Here is a 26,712-nt window from a genome sequence, read left to right as displayed (position 1 = left end):
TAAGAATGTGAATGCTTTGTTCAACAAATGTGCAGTACTAGGAGATGCAGCAGTGCAATAAAATGGTCATTATATAATTATTGTTTTCTCTTTAGCATAATGCCCAAACGTGTCCTTTTTTTAAATTTTTTTGCTGTTTACATTTTTTCAAACTTTATTTTTAGTTTGACTTAAGTGGAGCCACCACATTATAGGTTAACTTCCTCTATGGGACCCCACTGTTCACTTTCTGGTTCGTCATAGATTGTGCCATAGTGGTAAAAGCTACAGTTCAGTAAAAGTTTGGAAAACTACACGGTTTACAGCAATTTTGCTATGCCAAAGAGAAGTTTTAAACAGTTGTGTTTTATCACTTTAATACATCAATGGAAGGGAGTTATTGATTATCATTTGTTACTTAATTCATTCCAGCTATACTGTCGTTTAATATTTATTAATATAAATATGTTTTAATACGATATATAACAATGCTTCTAAACAGGGTTGTGATTCAGCAATGTTGCAACTGATTAACATTATTGTTTTTAAACCTTGAGTAAATACATTATTTTACTTCCTCCAACACGTGACGGGTTTGCCGGAAGTTGTCATCATGGGGTTTGTTTGGGATTACGTGGAAAGGAAGTGGTGTCAGAATTATGTCAAAACAAGAGGTTGCTGCTCATTTGTCCAACACAACTTCAACATATTGGTAATTTTGGCCGGTATGTCATGAAATAGCAGTTTGATTTTGCATCAGAACAGCAGTTAATCATATAACAGACGGTTTCGTTATTTGTTTACACGGTTTCTAAGTATTTAAGCCCGGTGACAGTTCCGGGCCTGGAATGCATACAGTCGCTTATGTAGTTTTAGACAGTTAAGACTCGGTATCCTACATTGAAGCGGGTTTTAAACCTAGAGATGAGTTGGTTTAATGCAACTCACTTGTCTAGTTTTGCCAAACAGGCTTTTACGACAGCTCAGAAATCAATCGACAGAGTTTTGGACATCAAAGAGGAAGACCAATGGGGTGACACTGTAATGCCTTCATATGATGGTAGGAGTATAGTTTTACTGTATTTCTTTTCATATTACGATTCTGTCCATTTTCTCTTTAAGATGAGCCAGACAATAGTGGTCTGTCTAGATCTATCTGGATATTAATACTTGCAATTTGTATATATATATATATATATATATATATATATATATATATATATATATATATTATATATATATATATATACGTATCATATTTGTAGGTTAACCATTAACACCAATTGGTAATTGTACCCTGACATGCTACTGCAGTGTTCTACTCTCTACTAAAATAATTTAGCTTCTGCAGTTTTAACATGAATAGTATGTTTATTGTGCTATGTAACGATATGGGAAAATAACCAAATGGGTTGTGCTCACGAATACTCTTGGTTTGGTGCCTAAACACATTATTTAAAAATAAATAAATACATACATATAAAAATGCAATCTAGCATGAAAAATCAAATGCATGTTTTGAGAGTAGAATCAGTTGTAGTAAATGTGAACTTGTCCTTCAAAAACGTGGATTGCTGTTATGTTCATAATGATTTTATTCATTAACATTTGATACACTGTTTTCCATAAGTTACAAAACTTATGTTATGAAGATAGCAATCCCTTACGGTATTGGTAATGCATTTTTCAGTACCACTTTGTAATAGTATATGATACTAAAATGAGTATTGTGTTAAAATAATTTAAGGATTTTAATAACAGTGGTTCATGTTTTTCACTAGTACCTGGAACAGGTTCTTCAGCAAGTGGGGGGTGGGGTACCACTCAGTGGGCATCTCCCCCAGAAGAATCCATAATTTCTGGATCTACAGAAGCAATCACGACCCCTGTCACAAGGACCGTTGTGGACGAATCTGAACATTTCTTCAGTACCTTTTTATCTTCAACAGACCTACAAAGTGTCAAAAATACTCCAGTGGTTTCAATACCTCCTACAAAAGTGCCAAGGCCCAAAGAGGGTAATAAAGAAATAAGTGGAACTTCACATTCTAGGCACACAGATTTGGTTGAAACAACTGGGATGCTGGAAATAAAAGCCCCAACTGACCCCAGACCTGAGAATATTGAACTAACAAAGTCTGATTTGGATGTGGCTACTGGAGGACAAGAAACCGTAATACAGGAAACACTAAAAGAGTGCAAGGAGGAATGTGTTAATGAAGAAAAAATAAGTGATAACTCAGAAATAAAAATAGAGTTTTCTGAAGCGAAACTAAACCGATCTGTTTTGCCCACCAGTACAAGAACAAAGGCAACTGCCGGGAGTCCTCCAGACAGCCCCACGAAGCCACACACAGCCTCCTCAAAAGACTTGATACTGGATTCAAAAGATGCCAAATCTGAAGACAGGCAGAGCAACACGCCTTCGCCTCCTGTCAGCACTTTCTCTTCAGGAACGTCAACAACGAGTGACATTGAGGTGCTTGACCATGACAGTGTCATAAGCGAGAGCTCAGCCAGTTCAAGACAAGAGTCTAACGAATCCAAAGCTAGCTTGCACTTAATGCAGACGTCTTTTCAGCTTTTGTCAACTTCTGCCTGCTCAGACTTCCAGCGCCTGGACGACTATCAGATGCTCACGCAGAGCTCTGGCTCCTCGGATGCTTTTGAGAGAATCGACTCTTTCAGCATGCAATCCCTTGATAGTCGGAGTGTTAGTGAAATAAACTCAGATGATGAATTGCCAGGCCGAGCTTGCACCTTGGCTTCATTTACCACCAACCCCACTGCTTCAACTCCTCTTGCAGCAAATCCAGATGAAAGCAAAAGTGAAGAACTGAACGACACCGTGAAAGACAGGTCACTGGAAGAGAATGAAATGGAAGAGAGTTGTCGCAGTGCAACTCCTGTTAATTGCGAAGAACCTGAAGAATTGGTAGAGTCTGATCAGGCAAGTTCAGTATTCTGCACAGTGACTGATGAGCACAAACAGACTCCAGTCCACCCTACGTGTGAGGAAGGCCAGGCAAACCCAATTTATCACAATCTGGAATTGCAAAAGGTGATTCTTCTTAAAAAAGCAGTGCATTCATGTAGATTGTAGGATTTGGAAACCACAACATAGTATATTTTGTCTGTGTTACCCTAAATATATTGTGATGTATGCAATCACAAAGCAATTTAGGCCAGATTTTGATCATGGATACAGTAGATTGCCAGTTGATGTTCAAGTTACTGCTGCTTATTTACTTATGGTGAATGAAAAGTTAAGTCTTTTTAAAGTTAAACTGGCCAGCATGCATTCACCTATTTAATTTACTTTACCAATTTAACTGTAATTTAGCTATGTGCATTCCATTTGTGTTCGGAAACATGAAACATTTTTTGACTTTCTGTTGTCAGGTGGATAGGTATAGAATAATGCCAGTTGATACAACATGAATGATGCATCTTATTTTAGTGTGTAACTTTTCTATTTAGGTTATTGATGATCTGAGGATCAGACTTGAAAAGAGAGAAACCCAGATATTAGCTGTCAGTAAAGACAAAGCAAGACTGGAAGAAGAATATGACAATCTTAAAGAGTAAGTTGATGACCCGTTTATTCAAAGGTTCTGCTCCTGTTGTGCTGCTAGTATTCTAGCTAAAAAAGAAGCAGCTAGTATTGATGACTGAAAAATAGCAAATATATACAGTTTAACTCGTTGATAAACGTCAGTTCTGTTTATTTAGTGAGATGATAAACCTGAAGGAGGAATGCTGCAGTGTTCAGTCTCTTAAAGAAGAGTTTACCCAGCGAATCGCTGATGCTGAAAAGAAAGCACAGTTAGCCTGCAAAGAGAGGGATGCTTTGAAGAAGGTAATCCAATGTTTGGGTTTACTGATATATATTTGTTTTACTTTTTCTTGTCTTCTGAGCAGCATATGCAAAACACTTAAGAAAAGCAGTATGTAATGTGTATAACTTAAAATCAGTATTTTGTTTTGGTAATTTATCATTAAACAAACAAATTAGTGAATTAATGAATGTTTGTAATTATTAGGAAGTGAAAACACTTAAAGAGGAACTATCCACAAGACTTAATTCAAATGAGACAGCTGAAATTATGAAGGAGAAGGATGAGCAAATCAGGGGTCTGCTTGAAGAAGGTGAGAACTTGTTTCTGCATCCCATATTTTGTGACAATGTTTTGAAACTGGGTAAGCACATCTAGTAGTCAGTGTTTTTCATGGCTGTGTATAACAAAGTGCAGAAAACAATATTGCAGTACTGTATTGTATTTTTTGGCTTTAATTGCATCAGTATTAATATGCAATAAAAAAAGTTATGTTTTTTCAGGTGAAAAACTTTCCAAACAGCAACTTCACAATTCCAACAGCATAAAGAAGCTGAGAATGAAGGACAAAGAAAACGAAAGCCTGCTCTCGAAACAAAGCAAAAAGATCAAGGAGTTAGAAGAGGAGCTAAAGCATTTGCAGCAGGTCAGTAAAACATTGTATAGTTTTTGAAAAAAGGACGTTTGACCTTGTCTTTTTTCTGTAGTGTTTTGATACAGACAGGTTCTTGAATCTGTTATTTTCAGGTGTTGGATGGCAAAGAGGAAGTGGAAAGGCAGCACCGTGAAAGCATTAAGAAGCTGAACAGTGTGGTCGAGAGGCAGGAGAATGAGCTGAGCAGGCACCAGACAGACCTGGAGGAGTTTCAAGAGACAAACCGCAGCCTCCAGGCGGCTCTGGATAATTCCTACAAGTGAGACTATCTAGACCAAGAAAAACGTCCAGCAGGGAGCAGAATAAGCTCTGAAACTGAAATATGAAGAGTTGAAAACAAGTGTGTGTGTGTGTGTGTGTGTGTGTGTGTGTAGATATGTATATATAAAAATAAAATAATTTGGTCATTAACCTCTGCATACCTGGTGTTTAGGTTAATGCAAACATTTTTCTAATACCATAGGAACACCGTAGGAGTAAATTATATTTCATTTTGTAACTTCATGTGATTGTGAATTGACAGCACAAAAAACTGCACAGTTTCAGAACAATAAGGAAGGCTGCACGTTTTCTCTCTGCATTAGGTTTGCAAAGATCTTAGAGTCAATGTCATTTTAATAAACAGTGCCATCCATTTAGGGAGCTTGCAGAGTTGCACAGAGCATATGCTACCAAGGACAGTAAAGCTCAGGAGGCTGCACTTAGCCGGGAGATACAGGCCAAGGAGCAGTTGAGCGTGGCGCTGGAAAAGGCCCAGGAAGAGTCAAGAATGCAACAGGAGGTCTTAGCAATGCAGGTCAGAACTCATTCAATCTGTATGAAGCACTGTGAAAGAGAACTGCATACGATTCTAGTATAGTGAAGATAACAGCCGACCAATAAACAAATCGAGCATACTGACATAGATATCTGTACCCATTATTTTTCAGTAAAAACCCTGAACATATGTTATTAGTTGATGTTTTTGTAAAGCTATGAACAAGTTAACATCTTTGAATCATAGCAGTACTTTAAAGCTGTTCTTAAAAGATTGACGGGTTCATGCAAGTGTTTTATTGTTCTTTTTAATGCAGGTAGGAGACCTGAGGTTGGCTTTGCAGAGAGCAGAGCAGCAACAAGGTAGAAAGGAGGATTATCTCCGTGAAGAGATCAGTGAATTACAGCAGGTAATACAGCAACAACAAGGTTCACTTTTTTTACTTTATTTGGGTAGGGTGGTGTTGGTCAAAGAAAGGTTTTTGTATTAGTGAACAACAGTATGATAGAAGTTAATATTTTATTTTTTCAATGACAGATGTTCTGCTCGTTGGTTTACGTCAGTGTTTGAATTTCAATTTTCAATGTAGTGCTCTAACAGAAGAATACTTTTCCTAGAGACTTCAAGGAGCAGAAACTCGTAACCAAGAACTGAGCCAGAGTATTACATCAGCAACAAGACCATTGCTCCGACAGATTGAAAACCTACAGGCAACGCTTGGGGCACAAACCACCTCCTGGGAGAAACTGGAGAAGAACATCTCAGATAGGCTTGGTAAGCAAAGATCCAAAAGTACTGTGTAGAATTTACTAATAAATCAAACACATTTATAAATGTAATAAGGCCAGGAAAGCATATTATGACATTATTCTTGCTTTATAGGAGATAGCATAGCTTGGAATAAATTCAAGTGTCACATGTCTGGCCCTGTATTGAGGGCTGCATTACAACACAGTGCCATTATAAAAAGCTGAATTAATAACTAACATAAATAATACAAGGCTTTGCTTCCATGGATTACCTAATTAATCACCCACTAATTAGTGGGCTTGTATGTGGGGGGCGTAGGTTGATGTTTGGGTCTTGGGGTGCACATCACTGTTTTAAGTAAACGTGGGCCTTGTTGATTTTTAGTGTTTTCCTGTTTTTGTTTAGGTGATGCTCAAGCACAACTGGCAGCTGCAGTGGAGAAAGAGCGTGCCGCTACAGAAGAGCTTCTTACAATAAAATCCCAGATGGCAACTATAGAGTCCCAGAATAGCCTCATGCGCCAAGAGAAGAGCCGTCTGCAGGTTCAGCTGGAGTCAGAGAAATCCAAGCGAGAGAAACTGGAGGATGAAAGCAGCAGGTAGCCTTGCTGGATATGTTCCTCCTGGTTAATGTAGGGGATATGCAAATAAAACCAAGATCTCCCTACCATTGCTTGTCTTCTGTTCAAAGTTACTATCGGAGATGTTGGTTTTCACATTGATTATGTTTTCTTAACTTCAATAGACCCAATCATGTTATACAGATTTTAAATACGTCTATTTTTTATGCACACCCTAACTAATTGGTTATATCGTATAAAAACCTAGATCAGTACATCTCTTTGTACTACTCTAAAACCAGTTACTATAATATAGTTCATGGTATAAATGTAGCCTTTTCCTTTTTATTTATTTTGATATTTTCTAGTTGAATTTACCAATATGTACAGTGTCTCAGTTTCATTTTATAGAGTACATTTTATACAAATACCTTTTGTGGTTTTTGAAATTGTTTCCTAGCTGCAGCTTTTTATTGTCACTCTGTTTTTCCTCAGGGAGCAGGTAGAGTTGGAAAATGTGAAGGCTGACTACACGAGATTACTGGAGGAATCTAAAAAGCAAAAGGTATGTTTTGTACCACTAAATTTAACTGTGGCAATCATGCAGTAACATGCGCGATATTACAAGTATTTACTTGTCTTACTTCAGATGCTTCTAACAAGTCAGTTAGAAATGGAGAAACTGAAGGTTGAGCAAGAAAAGAAGAAATATTTTCTAGTTCAAGAAGCATTAAAGGAAAAGGTAAGTGTAAATACTTGTTAATGTTCTCACATTAACTCTTTACACAGACCTGAAACCACATTATACCATATTAGTTATATGATGTTACGCAGATGTTCTGCATAAAGTATTTTACACACTGAATTGCTTCAAGCATTATTCATTTGAGTCATTGAGGTTGTTTAAAGTGTTTCATCTTTTACTTTTTTTTATTGTATTTTCTAAAGGAAAGAAAAGCCTTTGTTCATCTTGCCCTGGAAGCAACTACTTCAGCAACTCCAACCTTATCCCGGTCAAGCTCTATCAGTGGGGTTGATATGGCAAGCTTACAGTCGTCCTTCCTTGCACAGGTATAGTTTATGTATCCATTCAATGGGGAATAACAAGTTTTCCAGACTCCCCATTTTAATGCTGTGACAACACTACAGGGTGGACCAAAAGTAGCAGCACAGACATTGCTACTTTAATTGCAGGAAATTCTTAAATAAGCATCCTTGTTCTTGCAGATATGTTGAGCCTGAGATGTTGAACATTGCAGATGTTATTTTAGCACACTCATCTTAATGTTCAGGTGTTCCATGGAAATGACTGTTGCACAATATTTGTAAAGTCAAAGTAAAAATAAAGTAAAATGATTATGTTGTTCTGCCAAAAACAATTTTATAAGCATTAAAAATGACCATGAATTATGTTTCCTTTTCATGTCCAGGTAAGCCAGATTCTTGTTAATGTTATTGTCAGTTAAAGGTCTACAAACCGTTTTATTAAACAGGATGATGCCCTTGATCACTCATTTGGACCAATGACCACATCTGCTAGTGGAAGTAATCTTTATGATGCTGTTCGGATGGGGGCAGGATCCAGCGTTATTGAAAACCTGCAGTCTCAGCTGAAGCTACGGGAAGGGGAGATAATGCAGCTTCAGGTACTCCATGACTCTCTGACACCTTCCATATGTTCCTCCTTTTGTTTGGCAAACGTATTATAATCCACAAAAACATTATATTACTGTGAGTTGTATTAAAATGTGTATATGGAAAATTTGCTTTATTTGCCCACGTAGTAAGTGTCTCTTCTTAGTTCTAAACTGGGCTCACTGTTTATTGCCTGCCTATATATATATATATATATATATATATATATATATATATATATATATATATATATATATATATATATATATATATATATATATATATGTGTGTGTATACACACACACACACACTTTTTTTTTCAGTTTGAAATTTCAAACCTAGAAAAAACACGGACAGTAATGGCAGAGGAGTTGGTGAAATTAACCAATCAAAATGATGAACTTGAAGATCAGGTGAAGGAAATTCCCAATCTGCGTGTCCAGCTAAGGGTGAGTACATTTAAAGAGAAACACCATCACAGCACAAACAACATACAGCTGAAGTGCATATAGAAGACCCTTTCATTAAAGCCTTCAGTATATCTGTAGTTTTGAACCATTAACAATAGAGCAAAAGCTTAGTACATCTGTCTGAATGTGGTAAAAATAAATGTATAAAATAGAGATAGGCTACATATGTTGAACAGGTGCCTAAGTGAAGATATACTGAGGATGGTGCTTCCTATCTTGGAATATGGCAGTAAAATACAGGTTGGCTAATGAAACACAACATAAAAAACTGACACATGAAGGCTATGTAGATTTCCACTTCAGGCAAAACTGAAAGCCCAACTGGATCCTTTTTGTAGATCTCACATCTTTGTAAAGAACAAAAAGAGCACGTAATTCCATTTGCATCATGGAGGCATTGGAACTTGTATGATACATGTGTTTATTTATTTTTTCATTCACTCTATATTCCTATAAATGTCAAGCAACTTGTAACATTTTTTTTTTTTTTTCCCCAGGACCTGGACCAGAGATACAACACCATTTTACAGATGTATGGTGAGAAAGCAGAAGAAGCAGAGGAACTTCGACTTGACCTAGAAGATGTGAAGAGCGTGTACAAAATCCAAATAGATGAACTTTTGAAAACAAAGAAATAACTAAAACCTCCCTGCAGAACTATAGCACCATGTTTAGTATGAGTAAAAAATGATCGCATGAAGACTGGAACATAGTTGTACACAGCTAAGCAAACAGCTGCATTATTATCTCAAATAATGTATTTGTTACACCCAAATGTTCCTCTGTAATATTGTGAATTAAAACAAAGTGAATCAGCATGATCCATTCCTTTACAGCAGGGGTCTCCAGCCCTGGTCCTGGAGAGCAGGTTTTCAAGGTGTCTTTACATCATCAGTGGCTAAAGATCTGGAACACCTGTTAATCTTGACTAATTAAGCCAATAAATGGTTCAGTTAAGTAACTAAGAGATTGGTTGACACGAAAACCAGCAGCCACAGTAGCTCACCAGGACCATGGTTGGGGACCCCTGCTTTACAGTTCATTTTGATAAAAATTACATGTCCAGGACAATAAATAGTCTTGCCCTAAATGTAAAACTAGATATTAAAGTTATTGAAAATGTGGGCCATTTTTTTATCACTAAGAATTGCACGTGCATTAAGTTGGCCTTGTACATTTAAATTACAATTGTAGTTTTTGACTGCAATAACTCACGTTTTATTTCATTTTCAGAAAATTGAAACCAAAACTAAAGTAAAAAAGTACAAAATCTAGATAAAATTCTGTAATAGGTAAACCTGACTACAATCTGTAGATAGTGGTTTTCAGATTTGATGAAGAATACACCAAATAGGAAAAGTAATAGCTGGGTTTTATTGAATATTAAACTTGCTCCCTTCCTATATATTTCTGGGGTTAACAAATAGCGTGTAAGCCAATTACAAAAATAATGCAGTTTTCATTTCCTGATAAAATTGATTCCAATTGTTCATAATGCTAATACATTGAAGTATGGCTTTTTGGACATTGGAAGGTCAGATCAAATACTTTGATCTGTACTCCTGAGTTTCTGCTGTATTTAATTGTATGTTGCTGTTGTAAACTTCAAGAAAATATATAACTGAATACGTATTAAAGAATGTGTGCTACAGGTATGTATGCCACAAACCTAGGTTGCTTGTTTAAATGTCATACCTAGCTGTAAATTGATGTACATATAGTTTAAAGATATTGAAATTAAAATATCTTTACCTTTTTTGCTGCTTTTTTTTGTTGTAATACAGTGAACCTTAATTTATTAAACGAGTGTTACACTACAGCACCTATCCATTGTTCTAACATAGTGTGAACTCTGAACCTGATGTGATAAGTTACTGACTCCATAATTAACGTTTTGTTTTTGCCCAGCAAAATCCCCGAAAATTGAAGGGATATAGATGCCCCCTACTAAGCCTGGCAAAGTCTAGAAGCCTAATAGAACATATACTGTATAGATTTGATTACCCAAGACCGCTCCTAGTGAATCGTTACATTTAGAAAAGTTGCAAACTGCAGCTTGGTCCACTATAGTTTTGAACTGGGCTATCTCGGTAGCCTATATTATACCTGATGCACTTCATTGTCCCTCCATAGATATCACGACAACAGTACACACATTATATAAAATATACGATGTAATCTATACAAGAAAAATGTTAATGTTTTGTGTAATAGAAAAAGTATATCATTTCAATTTGTTTAACACTCGATATACTACCGTTTTGTGTATTCTACCGGTCGAGCTAGCCTTTGTTTTGCCAATGTTTTCAACAGCTTTTCATTTAAATACCGGCGGTATAGCTACACATAATAAGAAGTCATATTAGACGAGTCACATTATTAATAATTAATTACTAATAATGACTAGTAAAATAACTATTTTTAGTATATTTTAAATTACACTTACTAAAACTGTTACTGTACTTTATTCCCGTGTACTCTGAGCAAGACTGAAATGCAATGTGCAGGTGTATTAAGAAGACTAGCGGTCTCTACAGGACTCTAGGCAGTACTTTACCGTACACTACAGTACCATAAATATTCTTCTGATCGCCGGATCATAGAAGTTGCTAGTTATAGCAGAAGCCGCGGAGCAAAGCCGCTGAACGTTACAAGTCTGACACATTGCTAACGGATGTTCCATTAAGAATGAAGCAGTTCCGTCACAATGTTATTATTAACGTGCAATATTTGTCTGAATTTTTTACTGTTAAGTGGTTACATAGAGAGTGACGGTGGCTCGAGCTTCTTGTAATAAAAATCTTATCGACCTGAGATAAGAAAAAAAACAATGAAACAAACAAAGAAAAATATAATGCTTGTATGTACGAATGAAATCTTACATAGCCAGGGAACAATAAATTAACACAAAATTATATAATATATATATATATATATATTAATATATATAATATATATATATAATATACTATATATATCTATATATATTGTTTTGTCAGAAACATTGTCTTGTTTGTGCTGTACTACTGGTTTGTTTAATCCATATATCATTTGATGTTGTTGATTTTGTTAAAAAAACAAACAAACAACAAAAAAAAAAACAACAACAACTATTTTTAAGTTGCTGATACCAACAGTAAACATGATAATTTGGAATTTAAAGTACACTTTCCGCATGCTATGGGTCTTATTGCAGTGTAACAGAACACTTTTTTTTTTTTTAAAATCATGCTGGGGTTATGAGAAGGACTGTTTGCCAGAAAACAGATTCAGCAACCCGGCGTATACCAGTTTGGATACAGGATGGTATGTATTGTCTGTTACCTGTACTGTGAGCAAAATAAAGGCTACACATTCCTTCCTGCCCTGTTTTTTAATTATGTGACCTCTGCTATTTAAAAATAAAAGGGAGACACCTACAATTACATAATTTGGCCATCTGGGGGCACTATGGACAATGTTAAAATCCCAATCATACTTTTATTTTTCAATTAAAACAGGGCTAGTACAATTCAAGCAGCAGAGGATATTTTCTGGAAGCAAGCTGACTTTTGCTATGTACAGAACGGCTGGATGAAATGAAAACCTTGTGTAAACCGATCAAACCAGTAATGTGTTTTACAGTTCTTCAAGATAACCAATGCCAGATTTTCATAGAAGCCGTCTGCAACCCATTATAGGAAGCTCTACCTGATTATTTGTTGACTGTTTCCCGTTGTGTCTGTTCCGCAAATGATATAGTGATTGGCCACCATCAAATTCCTTTATGGAAGACAACTAAAACAATGGAGTGTTTGAAGGTGTTGGGCCCACCAAAACCAAAAACAACTCATTTGAGAGCAAGGTTTAGATACAACAAATCATTGAATACTTGTACAGTCTGAAAATACAATCACCTATCTACTGTACAATTTCTTAAAACTAAGAAATCGCCCACTTCTGATGTACAGTAACGTACAATTTAGACTGGTAGTATTGTATACTACCATGTATAGTAAATTCGATTCTGTGGATATATTTTGGCAGACTTATTAGCTGCTACAGGTCGCTTCAGATTCAACTTGAATTCAATAGAAGTTAATGCAGAGAATCTGCATGTTAACTATACATGTGACTGTGCCCTAAATCACTTTTTGTTTTTCAGGGAGATTCTTCCCTCTCCTTTACCAGCTTCACTCGATACTGCAGAGCAATAGACCTGCATCTCGACCTCAGACATCCGAGAAGTCGTCATGACAGGTCACTGAACTCAAAATCAATAAAGCAAACTTAGAAAAGGAACTGGAGGGGCAATTATACTATTTACACAAGTACCTGTCTGGCATAGTGAATAGAAAAGCACAGTATTCCACAATTTTATTTATCTGCTGGATAATTAAACAGTAAAGTATCACCTCTGGTTAATGTTTCCTAATGTACATATTGGTTTTCTTTTACAGATATAAGGAGGATTTTCTCCAAGCCGGTGATTGGAGGACACTGTCAACTCGACAAGAAGGCCCTCTTATCCAGCACATCATGACATTATATTATCAATTTTCAGCAGTTTTGAATAGCAGTGTAAGGGACCAATTTTAATTGCAATGAGAGGTACAGTCAAGGGGGGATGGTATGGGCTGTGTCCCACACCAATAAGGTGGTGGAGAGGTGCAATCTCTGTTATCACTGACTGACTGGCAATATTAGATTTGTGGTGTTTTGAGAAAAAAATATGTATATTTGTTGCATAGATACAGCCTTGTTTTTTTTATTTTTATTGATATAATCTGATTTGCAAAATATTGCAAAATGTGCTAAATCTTACAGCAATATTGAACACAAACTAAAATGAAGAAATAAATAAATAAGAAGCTCAGCTAATGACTGCTATTGATGTATGTTGGCACTGGTGACCAAGCAATTAGCTTACTGTCAGATACTGCTGACTTTACACTGACAAATTATATGTTAAGCTTTTTGCAAGTGGTTTATTATTGAATGTTTTCAGAGTGTGTTTGTGTAATACTTTAACAGCGTTTCTATTCAAATTAAATTTTTTATAGGTTTGCAGAACGGCAAACATATTCTGAACTGAACTTTCACCCTGTGGATGATGGAAAATGTGACCAAATTATTGAAAAGCCAACCTTTTTCATGAAATTTGATGCAGGTAAAGCAATTTTGTTTTCAGAAGGCATAGTCTGTGGTAATAATATTGATTCTCTAAGACACCATTACAGTTTATTTGCTTGGATCCCCTATGCAGGCCAACTAAGCGTTATGAGGCTATATATTTTGAAAGCTTATGTTGCATAATTTATACTGTATATGTGTAGTCTTGTATGGCATACTATTATTATTCACAGCAAGCAATGCATATAATGAAGTAGAAACTAAAAATCAATGTGTTTTAATAACAGTGCAGTGCGTGAGTGATAGGCAGGGATGAAAATGACCAGAGTAATCCTTTTAGCTATAGTTATTTGTTTGATGGTGTTTCTTTGTTCCAGCACTCGCATATTTCTCTTGACTGAAAGTTCTGTACAAAAATGGAACACACACAAAGAGTACTGGGTCTTACAGTTGAATATACAAGGGCAATCAATCTTACTATTTCTATAAGGTTCTGTGTGTGGTAGTACATTGCTATGTATACTTTCATTAGATTTTCACAGGTTTTACATGCTTTCTTATAGTTCTTCTTTTTATCAGATGACACATTATGGACAGCCTAAGGCTTTCTGTATTGTGTATAGTCCTGTTACCTGAATAATGTTCTCTTTGTTTTTTTAGGGGTCAACATGTATCACCACTTCTATGATTTTGTCAACCTTTACACAACTCAGCACATCAACAATTCCTTTTCTACCGATGTGAACATTGTCATGTGGGATACAGTAAGTACTGACTTATCACTGGTTTTACTTTGTGCAGCTTACTCAAAATGCTCTCATTAAGTAAATGTGCTGTGTCAGCCCTCAGCTCCAAAGGGAACAGTGCTGACGAAATACTCTTCAATGATCTTCAATTACAATGCAATAGTAGCACTAGAGAAGTGATCTGTGGTCCATGGGAGTTGATGCATTAATAACATCAATTACATTGCATTACCAATGGTACCACATCAGTCCCAGAGTGAATGTATCATGTTCATTGTTCCAAATTTAATGTGTTAACATTGCTGGTAATGCGGTGGACTGCTATTTGTTTAGCTAAGATTACTTGCAGGTTATACACAGTCAAAATAATGGTATTCCGATAGTGTTTTTTATTATGTGAATCTTTAAAGGTTACACTGCAGAAATGTAGGTTGATAATGTATTATACAGCCACTGAAAACTCTTTTGATTTCTGATCATCAGTGATTTTCTTCCCTACAATGGATTATGGATTGTTAGCAATACCCAAGGCAAGACTAGGCTCACTTTTGCAACTTAATATTCTTGAAACTAGCTTACTTCCAAAAACAGCTTACACACACACACACACACACACAAGACTGATAGCAACATAAGTGTACGTCCACTTAACCTTATTAGTTGTGTAAGAGATAAGGCTTAAGGGAATTGAATTTATGAGTCAATAACAGTGTCCCCTAGGTATGTAGAGACAGGCCGCAGGCTAAGCTGTTTGCTGTGTTCAATACTCTAGTCTCGCTGTTTATTGTAGCGCATTGCAGGATCAAAGCTTCAACACTTTCCCCTTAAGAATTATTGCTATTTGTACAAAAGTTATTTTTCTTCTCTTTTAAAAAAAATTAAAGCAGGCTATGCAGACAGTTATTGTTGTTGCAATTCAGTTTGGTTAGCCACAAGCATAGCGTTAGCCATGTAGAGCACAGAGTTTATTGTTGTTTATATATTTATTTTTACTGTTTTAGGGTAAAGATTTGAATATTACTGGACAGGAACTGTTTCCTAATTGGCAAAGCGCTGCTTCAAAACTATAATATGAATTGCTGTGTGTGACTCTGTAATATTTTAGTTCTGTTTGCCTTTATTTTTCAAACTAAAATTAAACTACAAGGGTTAAACAGCACTATTAAAGAATTATTTAAAACATTACCCAAACTTGCTGAATCAAATACCTTCATACAATGACCAATACAATTATACAGCAGAGAGAAAATCTGTGCTGTTAACTGTTTCTCTTATTCTTTTGTTTCACAAGGTGTAGGAAGGCGACAGAGAAGGAAATGGGAGTTCCTTTCATTAGCGAAACACAATGCATCTAACAGTCAAAGCCTGTCAGATTACAATGGCTCTGTAGTAACAGAGAAGCATAGAGTAAATGGAAAGGTATTCAAAGTCCTTTATTTTGGAAATACCAGAAGGTATATAGTTGCTTAACAATCTCTATAACCTTTAACCATTCAAGGTGTTTTATTACTGTTGATTAATATGTTTTGCAACATGAAGTGATTTTGAGAACAATGGCTCAGACTTTGCTAGGATCAAGGTCTTTGTGTGTGCAACCATATGGCCGGGGGTTCCTGTAAGCTGATAAGAGGAATCGGAAATGAGTCTTGTTGTATTCTTACAGAAGAATAAAACAATTACACTTGCCCCCGGATTCTGCATTTTATTTTTAGTGGGCTGCAAAAATAATGTATGAGGGTGGTAACAATGGTACTGTGTTTTTTTTTAATATGGGATTTTCAAATGGTCAAGTTAAACCAGACACAATCAGGACTAAAGTAACAGCGGCTCACCTGTTTCTATCTGTGTTATCTGAGTGATCATATGAAGATCATGCAGCATGATACAGTGTATTTTATCAGTAATACAGTGGACCTTATTAACAAAACGTTAAGGACTGTTAGAACAAAAAAAACAAAACAAAAAAAACAACATTTTGATTAAGTAAGTAAGGTTTGTAGTTCATGAAGAGTTTCTCAACAATTGTATTAGTTAATTCTAATGTTCTAACCTGAGCTAATGATTTTAAGTAGTCTGTAAAACAATTCCATTAAAACAATATCAATGACTGTTTAAATAAATACAGTTTCTTGGTATAAATCAGTATTTCCACATGCTTTAGGGCGAAAACAAAATATTAAACTAAAACTTCTATAGCATTTGTAAACATCTTGTAAAACAGAGAGCCTTGACTTCATGACGCATCTTTTGTGACGAACACCTGGCATGAAGTAACCCATTCTGTATCATGCTGTTGTGTCTTGTTGTATTTTACAGCTCACTGCATGGGTAGACATGGTCTGTCTTGGAAAAGATGTAATGTCAACAAGTTATATACTTGTAAAATAAGACACCTGAAATGTACAAAGTGCAGAAGGTGGTGTGGTGACTTTATTGTTCTTCTGATCTACAGAGTGCTTATGGATATGGGGACTTACTTAATGATTATGAAATTAGACATCTTAAAAGTTATGACTCTAAAAGGGTAATCACAGTTTTATAATCACTGTTTTTATTTTCAATTTAAAAACATCCTTATGGTATTCAATCATGTTATTTTCTTACGGTTTCTTTTGCAACATTTGCAACAGGTGTGCTTCAGGGATACAGTTTTCGCATTACTTCCACGGATGAGATATGGTCTATTTTACAACTCACCACTAGTAAGTAATTAAAGGATTGTCTTATCGAGGCTACAGAAATATGCTTATGATAGGTGATGCATGAATCAGTAAAGTATTGATTGGTCTGCAATTAAAAGATTTAACTGAACTGTACTCAGTCAACGACTGGCTTTGTAAATCATTGGTATGCCAGGGAATGCATTGAAGTCTAACGCATCTGCTGGCAAACTGAACCAGTTTAGAGACTAATGAAAGTTGAAATGGCTACCTGATTAAAACATTATGGAATTAGCTTTCACAAATGCGTTTGAAGTAGAATACTTCTAACTAGTTTCTCAATTCACTTTTATAATGCACTTTTATTGAAGCCTCTCCCACCAATTGTGGCTCAAAGTCATGGCAGATATATTGATCAGTGTAGTAATATACATCATTTTTGTGAAAGCCCTGTACACAATTTGGACCCAAATCCAGTGTACGTCTTCAGTGACAATGAGAAGTGGATATCTGGATGAATAGAATAGAAGTATCTTGATGTTTTCTGGTTGTCTGTGGGTTTGAATTATTGATCTCTGACTGTCACAGTGCTGGGATGTTCAAAGCATTCTCCCAACACGTCCTACAAAGATTACAAATCGTGCAGGAAGGGCCCAAGCTAAGGTGATAACAAAGCACTGACTTTTATAGTAACGCTTAAATGGATCCAGTCTTTATGACCTGAGAAATCCTGCAATAAAAACCTCTTTGAATATTCACAAACCCTATAAATCATTAACAGCTGTTTCCTTGAAATTGTTGCCAGTTAAAAGCTCTTTATCACAGATTGCTTTAGAAACCTGCCACTGACCTCTCTTTTGTTTTCCATTATATAAATAGTTTTTTATCACTCTAATTTGGATTCATAATTGATTTTACTTTTATGAATAATGTTCTAAACTCCATGAGCTTAAATATTTCAGCAGTCCTTTTTTGAAATATGATTATGGCTGCACGTTTAGGTATACACTACTGGAAATAATTTAAATAATTTTGTATTTTTTAATGACAAGACAGATTCTGAGCCCCATAGCGAGGCCACACAGGTGCTTTTACCTGCTGTTTCAGTTCAATCGCAAATGGTGCTTTTTAAAAAGGCACCTGCATGTGATGACTGATACAGAGTTAATCTAAATGATGCTTTATTTAGGACATCTCTGATGTGTCTTGCCCATACCAGTGTGCTCTTTGTAATGCTAAACTTAATGTTACCCTTTTTATTTTTTTGGACTGCTCGAATACACTAGATGGCAACGTTGTACAAAAAAGAGAGAGAGCTGTGTTAAAGTGGAGCTTTGTGTATGGTAGTTTGAGTTGTCTGATAAAGATGCTTTCTCCATTAAACTGCTTTCTTTGGTCTCAGGAAGGGAAAATACGAGTCACCTTTTTAGCACGTATTACAGAATACCGGAGAATTTTAAATCAGAATGAAGTCGTACATTTACTCCACATAAATGTATTATTTCATAGAAAGAAAAATAGTTATAATTTAAAATGTACACCATTATATATATATATATATATATATATATATATATATATATATATATATATATATATATATATATATAAAAATATGCGCACATTATATTTAGATTTACCATAACTTATTAGCCACACTGGCTGCAAGCTTTGTACTTTCATGCAATACAAGTGAAATATCAGCAAATATTTATAATACCAACATAAACATTATTTATTTGTTTTACAGCTCTTAAACACACTGAACCAGTGTCTTTCTTTGAAGTACAAGAAGTAGATTACAAATACAAGTACGTGCTGGTAATGTTTTGTTTAATAAGTTCACAAAAATAAGTTTTTCAAGAATGATTTGTATTGTAGTAAAAGAAAAACAAATTCAAAAGTAGATATCCATAATTTCATGCTCTATACGACCAAGCTAAATACTGTTGCAAGGCTGATAGCAAGCCAAGCATATTTAAAAGTTAAAAATGCATCTGATTGTAATGTTGAAAAGTCAAATCTTGATTTTAGTTTAAAAGTAGAATAGAAAAGGCTGTGCTTGCAGAAGTTTGCACTATGGCTCCCTAATATACATAGCTGATACATATCTTGCAGAAATAGGCCTGCATTTATATTGTGTTTTGGAAAATGTAATTTTTATTGATTTAGAGAATTTAATGTATACATATTTATGTATTGAAAAATAATCTAGTCTGAATTGTAAAGCGAGAATGCAATTAACATATGAACTTTACTGTCCCTTCTTAATCAACCCTAAGCCGTTTGGACCTATTATCGATATTCATAACATTTATGACCAGATTTACTCTCCACAGAAGCGCTTCTTGATGGAATAAAGCTAGTGTCAGTACATTGCAGCAGAGAATTAGTTTTATAATTTTTCAGGCACTTTGCGGACTACAGCAGAAAAATTGCACTATTTGGAAAAATGTATTTTTCTTTATTTCATTTAATAATTAAAAAGTTATATTTTAAAACACCTTATTATCCCCTATGATATGGATACATGGGTGGTGCCTGTACACATGTATGTTACATTTTCATATCTAGAGTACCACTCAAACAATTGGGATAACTAACTAACATTGGGATGAATTGTGCAATCTATTTTGAATGTTAGCCATTGTGGGATTTATGTCAAACGTGTCACAATTTGCAGAATTTAACATGTGCAAAATGAAGCTTTTTAACATTTAATTATACCATTGTCAATAAGCATCTCTGTACTGTAATCTTCTACAACACTAACAGGCAGGTGATTCATTCTGACTACTAAATACAGTGAAATTCTGTAAAAAACATTTTATTTGAAAGGTTTATAATCAGGAATATGATGATGTTTCCATTTAACTGCTAAACAGTTTATATGTATTCATTTTTAAGACTTTCAGAAAAGCAATGGACTTTTCTGGATTTGTCGTTTCTGTGAAACAAGTAGATCAGTGTATGATCAAACTAAATAACCAGAATTCAAGTTTAAAACCCTTTCCATTCTTCCTTCAACCAGCATTGTATTATTTGCACAGAACCTCAGATAAAACTGAATGCACCTCAGTATTTTTTTGCATGCACTGTTTTATTTACTAAATGAATATGTTAGACCAAATGTTTAGAATACACTGTTTACCATTCCTAAAACTTGAACTATACTCTAGTTTGGTATTATACCTGCAAAACTGTTTTCGGATGATTGCCTGGTATATATGAATTGTGAGGTCCTGTTTGGGTGATAGAATCTCTGTTTGCATCACTTCTTTCTTGGTCTTATCCACTATATTACAGTGTGATTTGTATTGGTATATTTATTTGTGTTTTATGTTAGTATTTAAAAGTTTAAAAAATATATATTAAAATATTACTGGCAAAGTTACTTTTGTAGAACCTTTTGGCAATTATGAAGTAAAGTGCATTTTAAGGTGATTTATGAAGATTTTTACATGGACAATTAGGTGGGAGAGTGTTTCACTGATTGCTGAACAAAGTATATTGCCTTCTTTCCCAGTGCCCTCATGTCGTTAACCATACTGAGGCTGCAAATCGTTAGCCTGTTGAAACAGCGGATCAATTGCAGTTTCTTACTTGAACAAGTTATTTTCTTTGCAACTAAAGTAAAACATTATTTTATTGTTATTTGTTGAAAATTGTTGTCCTGTAAAAAAAAAAAAAAAAAAAAAAAAAAAAAAACCCAACAACTTTCCACTAGATGGTGCTGACATTCTATCACTGAAGAGTAAGAAAAGGTTTTAAAATGCACAAATGTATATGGATTTTGTGAATGGAACCCTAACCTGAGTTTTATATTTCATACAGAAGGATAAAGATAGCTACCTTTTTGGTTCGTGTTGAACTAAAAACAATAGAGCAAATGATGGGCTTTTTATACAATTTCCTATCTAAGTGCAGGTCTTCATTTAAGTTACCTGTTACTTGAGTTCCAGATCTTTCAATAATAGTAACAGTTATTGTACTTCTGTACAAATTCAAATGTATATGAAGATTTGTGATTTATTGAGTCTCTAAAATGGTAATAGACCCTCATACTGTATGTGAACTATTATTTAATTTTGTGTCTATAATAAAAATATTAGATTTTTTGTTGTTTTTGTTTTACAGTACTGTTCAATTTTTACTGAAGTGTATTTTGTTTTGGAATTGACAACATGCATTCTCTAATATAATCCCATGATAAACTAAAAACATCGTAATACACACACTGCTCATAGGCTGTAGCAAGGAAAGGCTTCATTATGTCTGGTAAAAGATAACCCATGTATATTTTAAAAGGCAGTCTGTAAACATCTAAAGTGTTAGATAAACCTACATCTTAACCTGACAGAGTGAATGTAGACAAGAAACCACTTGATTGATAATGACATTACACCACTACTCTCATGCCCTTCCCTAGAAGGAAATGTATGCAGGTTTCAATGTAAAAATTATTAGGACATATCAGATTTTTCATACTGTATCACTTAACCATCACAGTATTAGTCAAAATACTGGATTGGGATAATTGATTATGCATTTTTTCAGAGGTGACTGCCTTTTCACAGGGAACTTTAATTTTGTTTCAAGTCATCGTTTCTGAGAAAGAAACGTAAAGCATTCTTCTTCAAAGTACTTTTATTGAAGCCTTTATCATTTTTGTCAGGTCATGGCAACTGCTTGCCCAATAAAGTATCTGATTCAAAGTATCCCTTAATGAATGTAAAGGGGTTCTGTGACCACCTTAAATTAAAATGTCATGCATGCATGCATAACATAAATGATATCTGAATTATACATGCAAGACTCCTGACTTGCAAAATTGCAAATTTGTTTTAATTTTTTTAAAACAAACACCTCAAAGTGTAGATTTGTAGAGTTATGTTTGCCATTCATTCCCTTCTCTTTGAGTAATCGTCTGCCCCTTTAACATGGAAATGCATCATCGTGCTGATGTATTGAGCCAGTCTTACAAAATATATTTATTGTTAACATTGTTTGCTGAGTGGCTTGAATAAAGATTTGAGCTCACTGCTAACCCCATCACCCCCCGTTATCCATTACTCTGTTCCTCAGGTAGACCTAACCCAATTTATCTTTCAAAGAAAATGTCTTACTGTTGAAAAGAAGAAATCAATTATCTGTGCTCATTTTAGCTTATGGTTTGTAATCAGACCTTATCAGAGAATTGTGAGAGTCTGGAACCAACTCCCCAGTAATGTTGTTGAAGCTGACACCTTGGGATCCTTCAGGAAGCTGCTGAATGAAATTGTGGGATCAATAAGCTACGAACAACCAAACGAGCAAGATGGGCCAAATGGCCTCCTCTCGTTTGTAAACTTTCTTATGTTCTTATGAAAGGACGGCATTCAAATATTTCTGCAAGCATTTTTTTTTTCTTTCTGTCAACTCAAGTAAGTAGGATTTTGTTGATTAAGTATGAAAGAGTATTGCATACATTATGACCAGATATCACCATAATCCCAGCAGGCTCTCTCTATTCATTGTTGTTGAGAGAAGACACCCATGTTGAACTCTGCTTTACTCAAATTGTACTTATTTGCAACACTAGCCATGAGAAAGTCTTTGCATTGGATTGTCTTGTGGCTGGAATTATCCAATGGCACTAAAATGTATTGATATTTGTATTGATCAGTAAAAATGTTGATGTCTGTAAATGGTTACTTTTTTGTGCTGTTCAACATTTCTAATTATGCCACCCGAGTTCCATTTATGTCCCATTTTAAGAGAGCTTTACATTTTGTAAGCAGTTTATTTTGTGCGTTACCATACCTACCTGTGATTTCTTCTGCTTGCCTTTACAGTACCATGCTTTCATTTTGTTTGCTTACCACTGAAATGTTTTATAAGAAAACAAGTATCATGATCTTGCTGTGCTCTGGATATTTAACAGATTAAAATGCTTAACTACTGTACAAAAAGCATGGGTCAGTTTAGATAAGTTGAAGTGTAAGGCTCTGAATTCTCTATAACAGTTTATCACATGTCATGGCACTGCCTGTTACACCTGGTAAAAAAAAAAAAATTAAAAAAAAATTGCATACTTCAGTGAAAGGTAGCAACATGATACCAGACAGAAAATGTGACCTCTGCATGATTACACTTTCTGTGCCATAAGAAGCTTATCGGACCAGACAGTTCACTAATATATTTCCACATATTGCTCCAGTTAATGCATCTCCTGTGCATCCCCTTGAAACTGAGAAATGGAGTGCATTTCTCCTGAAGATTGTTTTCAGACTTTTGACATGTACATCTAAAAGCTATTCTAGCTGATCGTACCCATGAAACAAGAGTTATAAAACAAACAGGCATTGGTATCCTCTAGGTTGTTTGTGATTCATATTTTATAAGATAAAAATCTGGGCTGCAAAAAGTGGTTTAATGTTGTGAATAAATCTGTTTTAGTTAATGAGCATATATTTAATGGGGAAAGGGACGTTTCCATTTATCTACTTATCAAATGGAGCATGGCCAATATCGCTTCTGAAAGTGCCTTTCGAAATTACTGGCCAGCCCTAAATGTTAGCACAAAGCACTTATGTATCTAGTTGATTTGTCCTTTTCAACCCTTGTCTTCAAAACTCCTGCCTTGTTATTTGTACTATTAGTACAGTTCATTTGTCACCTTTTAATGTCACTGGGATGTATGAAATTGGGAAAATGCTGTGCTTTGTGGCGCTATTATCATTTCTCTACAATAATCTGTTTAGTTATTCATAAATCAGCTTGGTGTCCTTCAAGATTTTTTTTTTTTTTTTTTTTTTTTTCCATCAAATAGAACTTTTTAGGGGTTATTTCCTGTATTTGAAGAAACCATGAACTATGTGTAGCTGCTTCTACATCCATGGTTCTTTATACCAAAGGATGTAAAATAATGCACACGATTTTGATGAAGAACGTGTCGATCTAATTATTATCAGCCCATTGTCAAGGAGTATGATCCCATTCAGCAACAGGGACCAGCATAGCTATTGTTCCAGTATTGCCGTAGGCCATTTTCAATGATTCTTATGGATGATTGATAATCTCTTCACTCTTCACCTGCTGGAGGTTCAGCAGGGTTAATTAATACTGTCCTATGTAATCAACCATATACAATACACACTTGCAGTAGGACATTGATTAGGAATAACTTTTTTAAATTGTATTTTAAAAAGACTACATTTCCTGAAGCAGCCTCCTATAATTTGATTTGTAACAAACGTATTGGATTTCTGGATCTTTGACCGGCTAAGAATACTGTAATCATTACGGAGAGACGCGACTTAACTCAGAGCTAATTAGACATAATAAATACTCAAATTAAACTGTAATACCGAAGAAAACACATGGGACTAATTCCAAAAGACCTTTAGTTTCAAAGCATTTGGATATAGACGATACCTAATTTACTTGCTGTAATGGCATTTGACTTGGATAAGGAGGAAACAATAACTCTATTACAACTACATATTTAAATACAGTGAAATATATTCTATTTTGTATGCTTATAATATGTTATAATAACCCTTTCGTTATAAGACCATTTAGTTCACTGTCTTGTTCATATAAATGGCTTTAACTATGACGTTATGATTGGAGACTCATCATCAGAAGAGTAACAAACTATGACATCACCTTGCGAGCTTGTCAGCTGGGCGGGAGCAGCGCACGTGCGGTGAATAGAGAGGGCAGGTTGACTCTCCTCTTGTCAAATCGGTCGCAGCTGGTAAGGAGTTCGGAATGTGCAACTGTTGTGTCAAATGTGACCACCAGTCTGTTTCTCTGAAATAGTGGCACTTCGGGGAACTCTAAATAAGAGAATGGAGAAAGATACCCGTCATTAATGGTGTCCATGATAAAACTGTATTGATAGTGCAATACTAATTCAATATGTATTGGATATATTCACTCTGCAACGTGTTCAGTTCTTGGTGGAAAAACTGACTATTTTTGGTTGCATTTCGTGTTTGTTTTGTGGTGCCACGTTATAATGTCCAAAGGTGTACTCATAGAACTTAGTACCCGATAAGGAAATCATAAGCCGTAGATGCAGTGCTGTGGCTAATACTGCAATTCTTCCAGCTGCGTTCAGCAGTAAGACTGTGTAAACGACGCTCGCAGCACTTGATCGTTTTGTGGTGATGGACTGACAGGCTTTGGAGGTGTCTCGCAGAGGGCTGAAATTGAAATCAGTGAAGTGAACAAAAAGTGACTCACAACAACAGTGTCACTTTTGGATAGTAAAGTCATTTTTGCACAAATGTGGATTGCTACAGTTTGAGTAATACAGGTGAGGTAAGCGACGTAAATATTTTTTATATTCCTAACATGCTATATTTTTTGGGTTCAACTGTAGGAATCTGGCACAAGATTGTAGCACATACCAGTCATTTTGCAGAAAAGATCAGGTCATGCATGCCACAGCCTTGTGCAATAGTGACACGGTACTGCATTGCAAAATTAGTTAGTTTCGTTTTGTTTCGTAAAATATAAATATACAGGCTACTGAATATTGGTATTCCATAGGCACATCACGCACCATTCAAATGATATCACACGTGATCTATCTGTGCGGTAAAGAACATTAGTCTTAATTTGATTTACGTACTTCGTGTAATTTGAGTTTGCTGTATTTGGTTACATTAGACACAGCGTGTCAAAAGCCTAACGCTATCTTCCTTTTTGGGTTAAGTTGTTTCCTTGTTTAAGGTTTAGGGTGTTTATAGAAGTGCAGTGAACACCCAGGATTCAATTGAATAGCTAACTACGAAAACGACAATAAACTCCAAACGACCTCGCTTCACGGTTTGTGGAGTTAGCTAATAGGAACAGTACTGTATCTGATAAAACAAGGTGTTGCTCCGTCACTGGCACATTGATTTCTAACTGGTTAAATAGGCAGTGGTTTGGGGTTTCGTACGTCTGAACTCCTGTTCAGTGGTCTGCAGCTTTTGGTCCGCTGATGAAAGTGTTCCTCGGCGATGATTTAATCACCTTGCATGGATCATCGACGACTAGAAGCATCCTACTGAATAAACAACCTAATGGGGAGTAAAATTCTTGTAGGTGCAATAGCTTTCTTTTGTTGCCAAGGCTTATGGAAATGTGATTATGTATGAATGTGTTTAGCCTAGCGCCAGTGATAGAAGGCAACCCCACTCATAGGAGCTTGTCTTTTCAGCTCAATGTTCCATGCAAACAGCACAAACACACACAATACTAAAAGAACATTAGACTACCCTGATGCATAATACTTGAATGAACACTTTCCAGGTGTGGTGAAAGTATTTTGCTGTGGGATGTATTAAATGGCTTTTTTTCCCAATGCAATGAGTTAAGCATTAATCCATGTTTTACATACTGTATGTAAATGCACGTGCCGGCATTTACTTTGATTTAAAAAAACAAATATACTGCTTTGGTTCAATTTCTACGTCATAAAGTAGAGGAATCTGGTTTTGAGTTAAAAAGAGCTAATTGGACGCCTGTTTGAAAGGAATCTCATTGACAGACACATTTCACTGTAATAGAACAGTTA

The 26,712-nt window shown here is 35.3% G+C and overlaps 1 protein-coding gene and 1 pseudogene across 1 annotated transcript; both read left to right on the top strand.

Annotated features, from left to right (window-relative positions):
• The first annotated feature begins 623 nt into the window (after positions 1 to 623).
• LOC121298189 (TATA element modulatory factor-like) lies at positions 624 to 9,548 on the top strand. Its single transcript, XM_041225126.1, has 17 exons — positions 624 to 1,039; positions 1,761 to 3,040; positions 3,460 to 3,563; positions 3,712 to 3,838; positions 4,023 to 4,128; positions 4,319 to 4,461; positions 4,563 to 4,729; positions 5,110 to 5,266; positions 5,544 to 5,636; positions 5,845 to 6,001; positions 6,383 to 6,575; positions 7,032 to 7,101; positions 7,186 to 7,278; positions 7,485 to 7,607; positions 8,030 to 8,182; positions 8,495 to 8,620; positions 9,139 to 9,548. The coding sequence occupies exons 1-17, from the start codon at positions 904 to 906 to the stop codon at positions 9,277 to 9,279; spliced, it is 3,369 nt and encodes a 1,122-aa protein (XP_041081060.1). The 5' UTR covers positions 624 to 903; the 3' UTR covers positions 9,280 to 9,548.
• A 2,268-nt stretch (positions 9,549 to 11,816) lies between these two features.
• On the top strand, positions 11,817 to 18,957 carry LOC121298393 (annotated as a pseudogene).
• The last annotated feature ends 7,755 nt before the right edge of the window (positions 18,958 to 26,712 follow it).

The sequence above is a fragment of the Polyodon spathula genome, chromosome 23, assembly GCF_017654505.1.
Source record: "Polyodon spathula isolate WHYD16114869_AA chromosome 23, ASM1765450v1, whole genome shotgun sequence".
Taxonomy (NCBI): Eukaryota; Metazoa; Chordata; class Actinopteri; order Acipenseriformes; family Polyodontidae; genus Polyodon; species Polyodon spathula.
The sequence above is the reverse complement of the archived record's forward strand: the minus strand, read 5'-3'. Positions and strand labels throughout refer to the sequence as shown.

Coding starts and splice junctions, on each gene's coding strand:
- LOC121298189 (XM_041225126.1), top strand. CDS start 904: ATGAGTTGGTTTAATGCAACTCACTTGTCTAGTTTTGCCAAACAGGCT. Junction 3,839..4,022: donor AGAGGGATGCTTTGAAGAAG/GTAATCCAATGT, acceptor TGTAATTATTAG/GAAGTGAAAACACTTAAAGA. Junction 6,576..7,031: donor CTGGAGGATGAAAGCAGCAG/GTAGCCTTGCTG, acceptor GTTTTTCCTCAG/GGAGCAGGTAGAGTTGGAAA.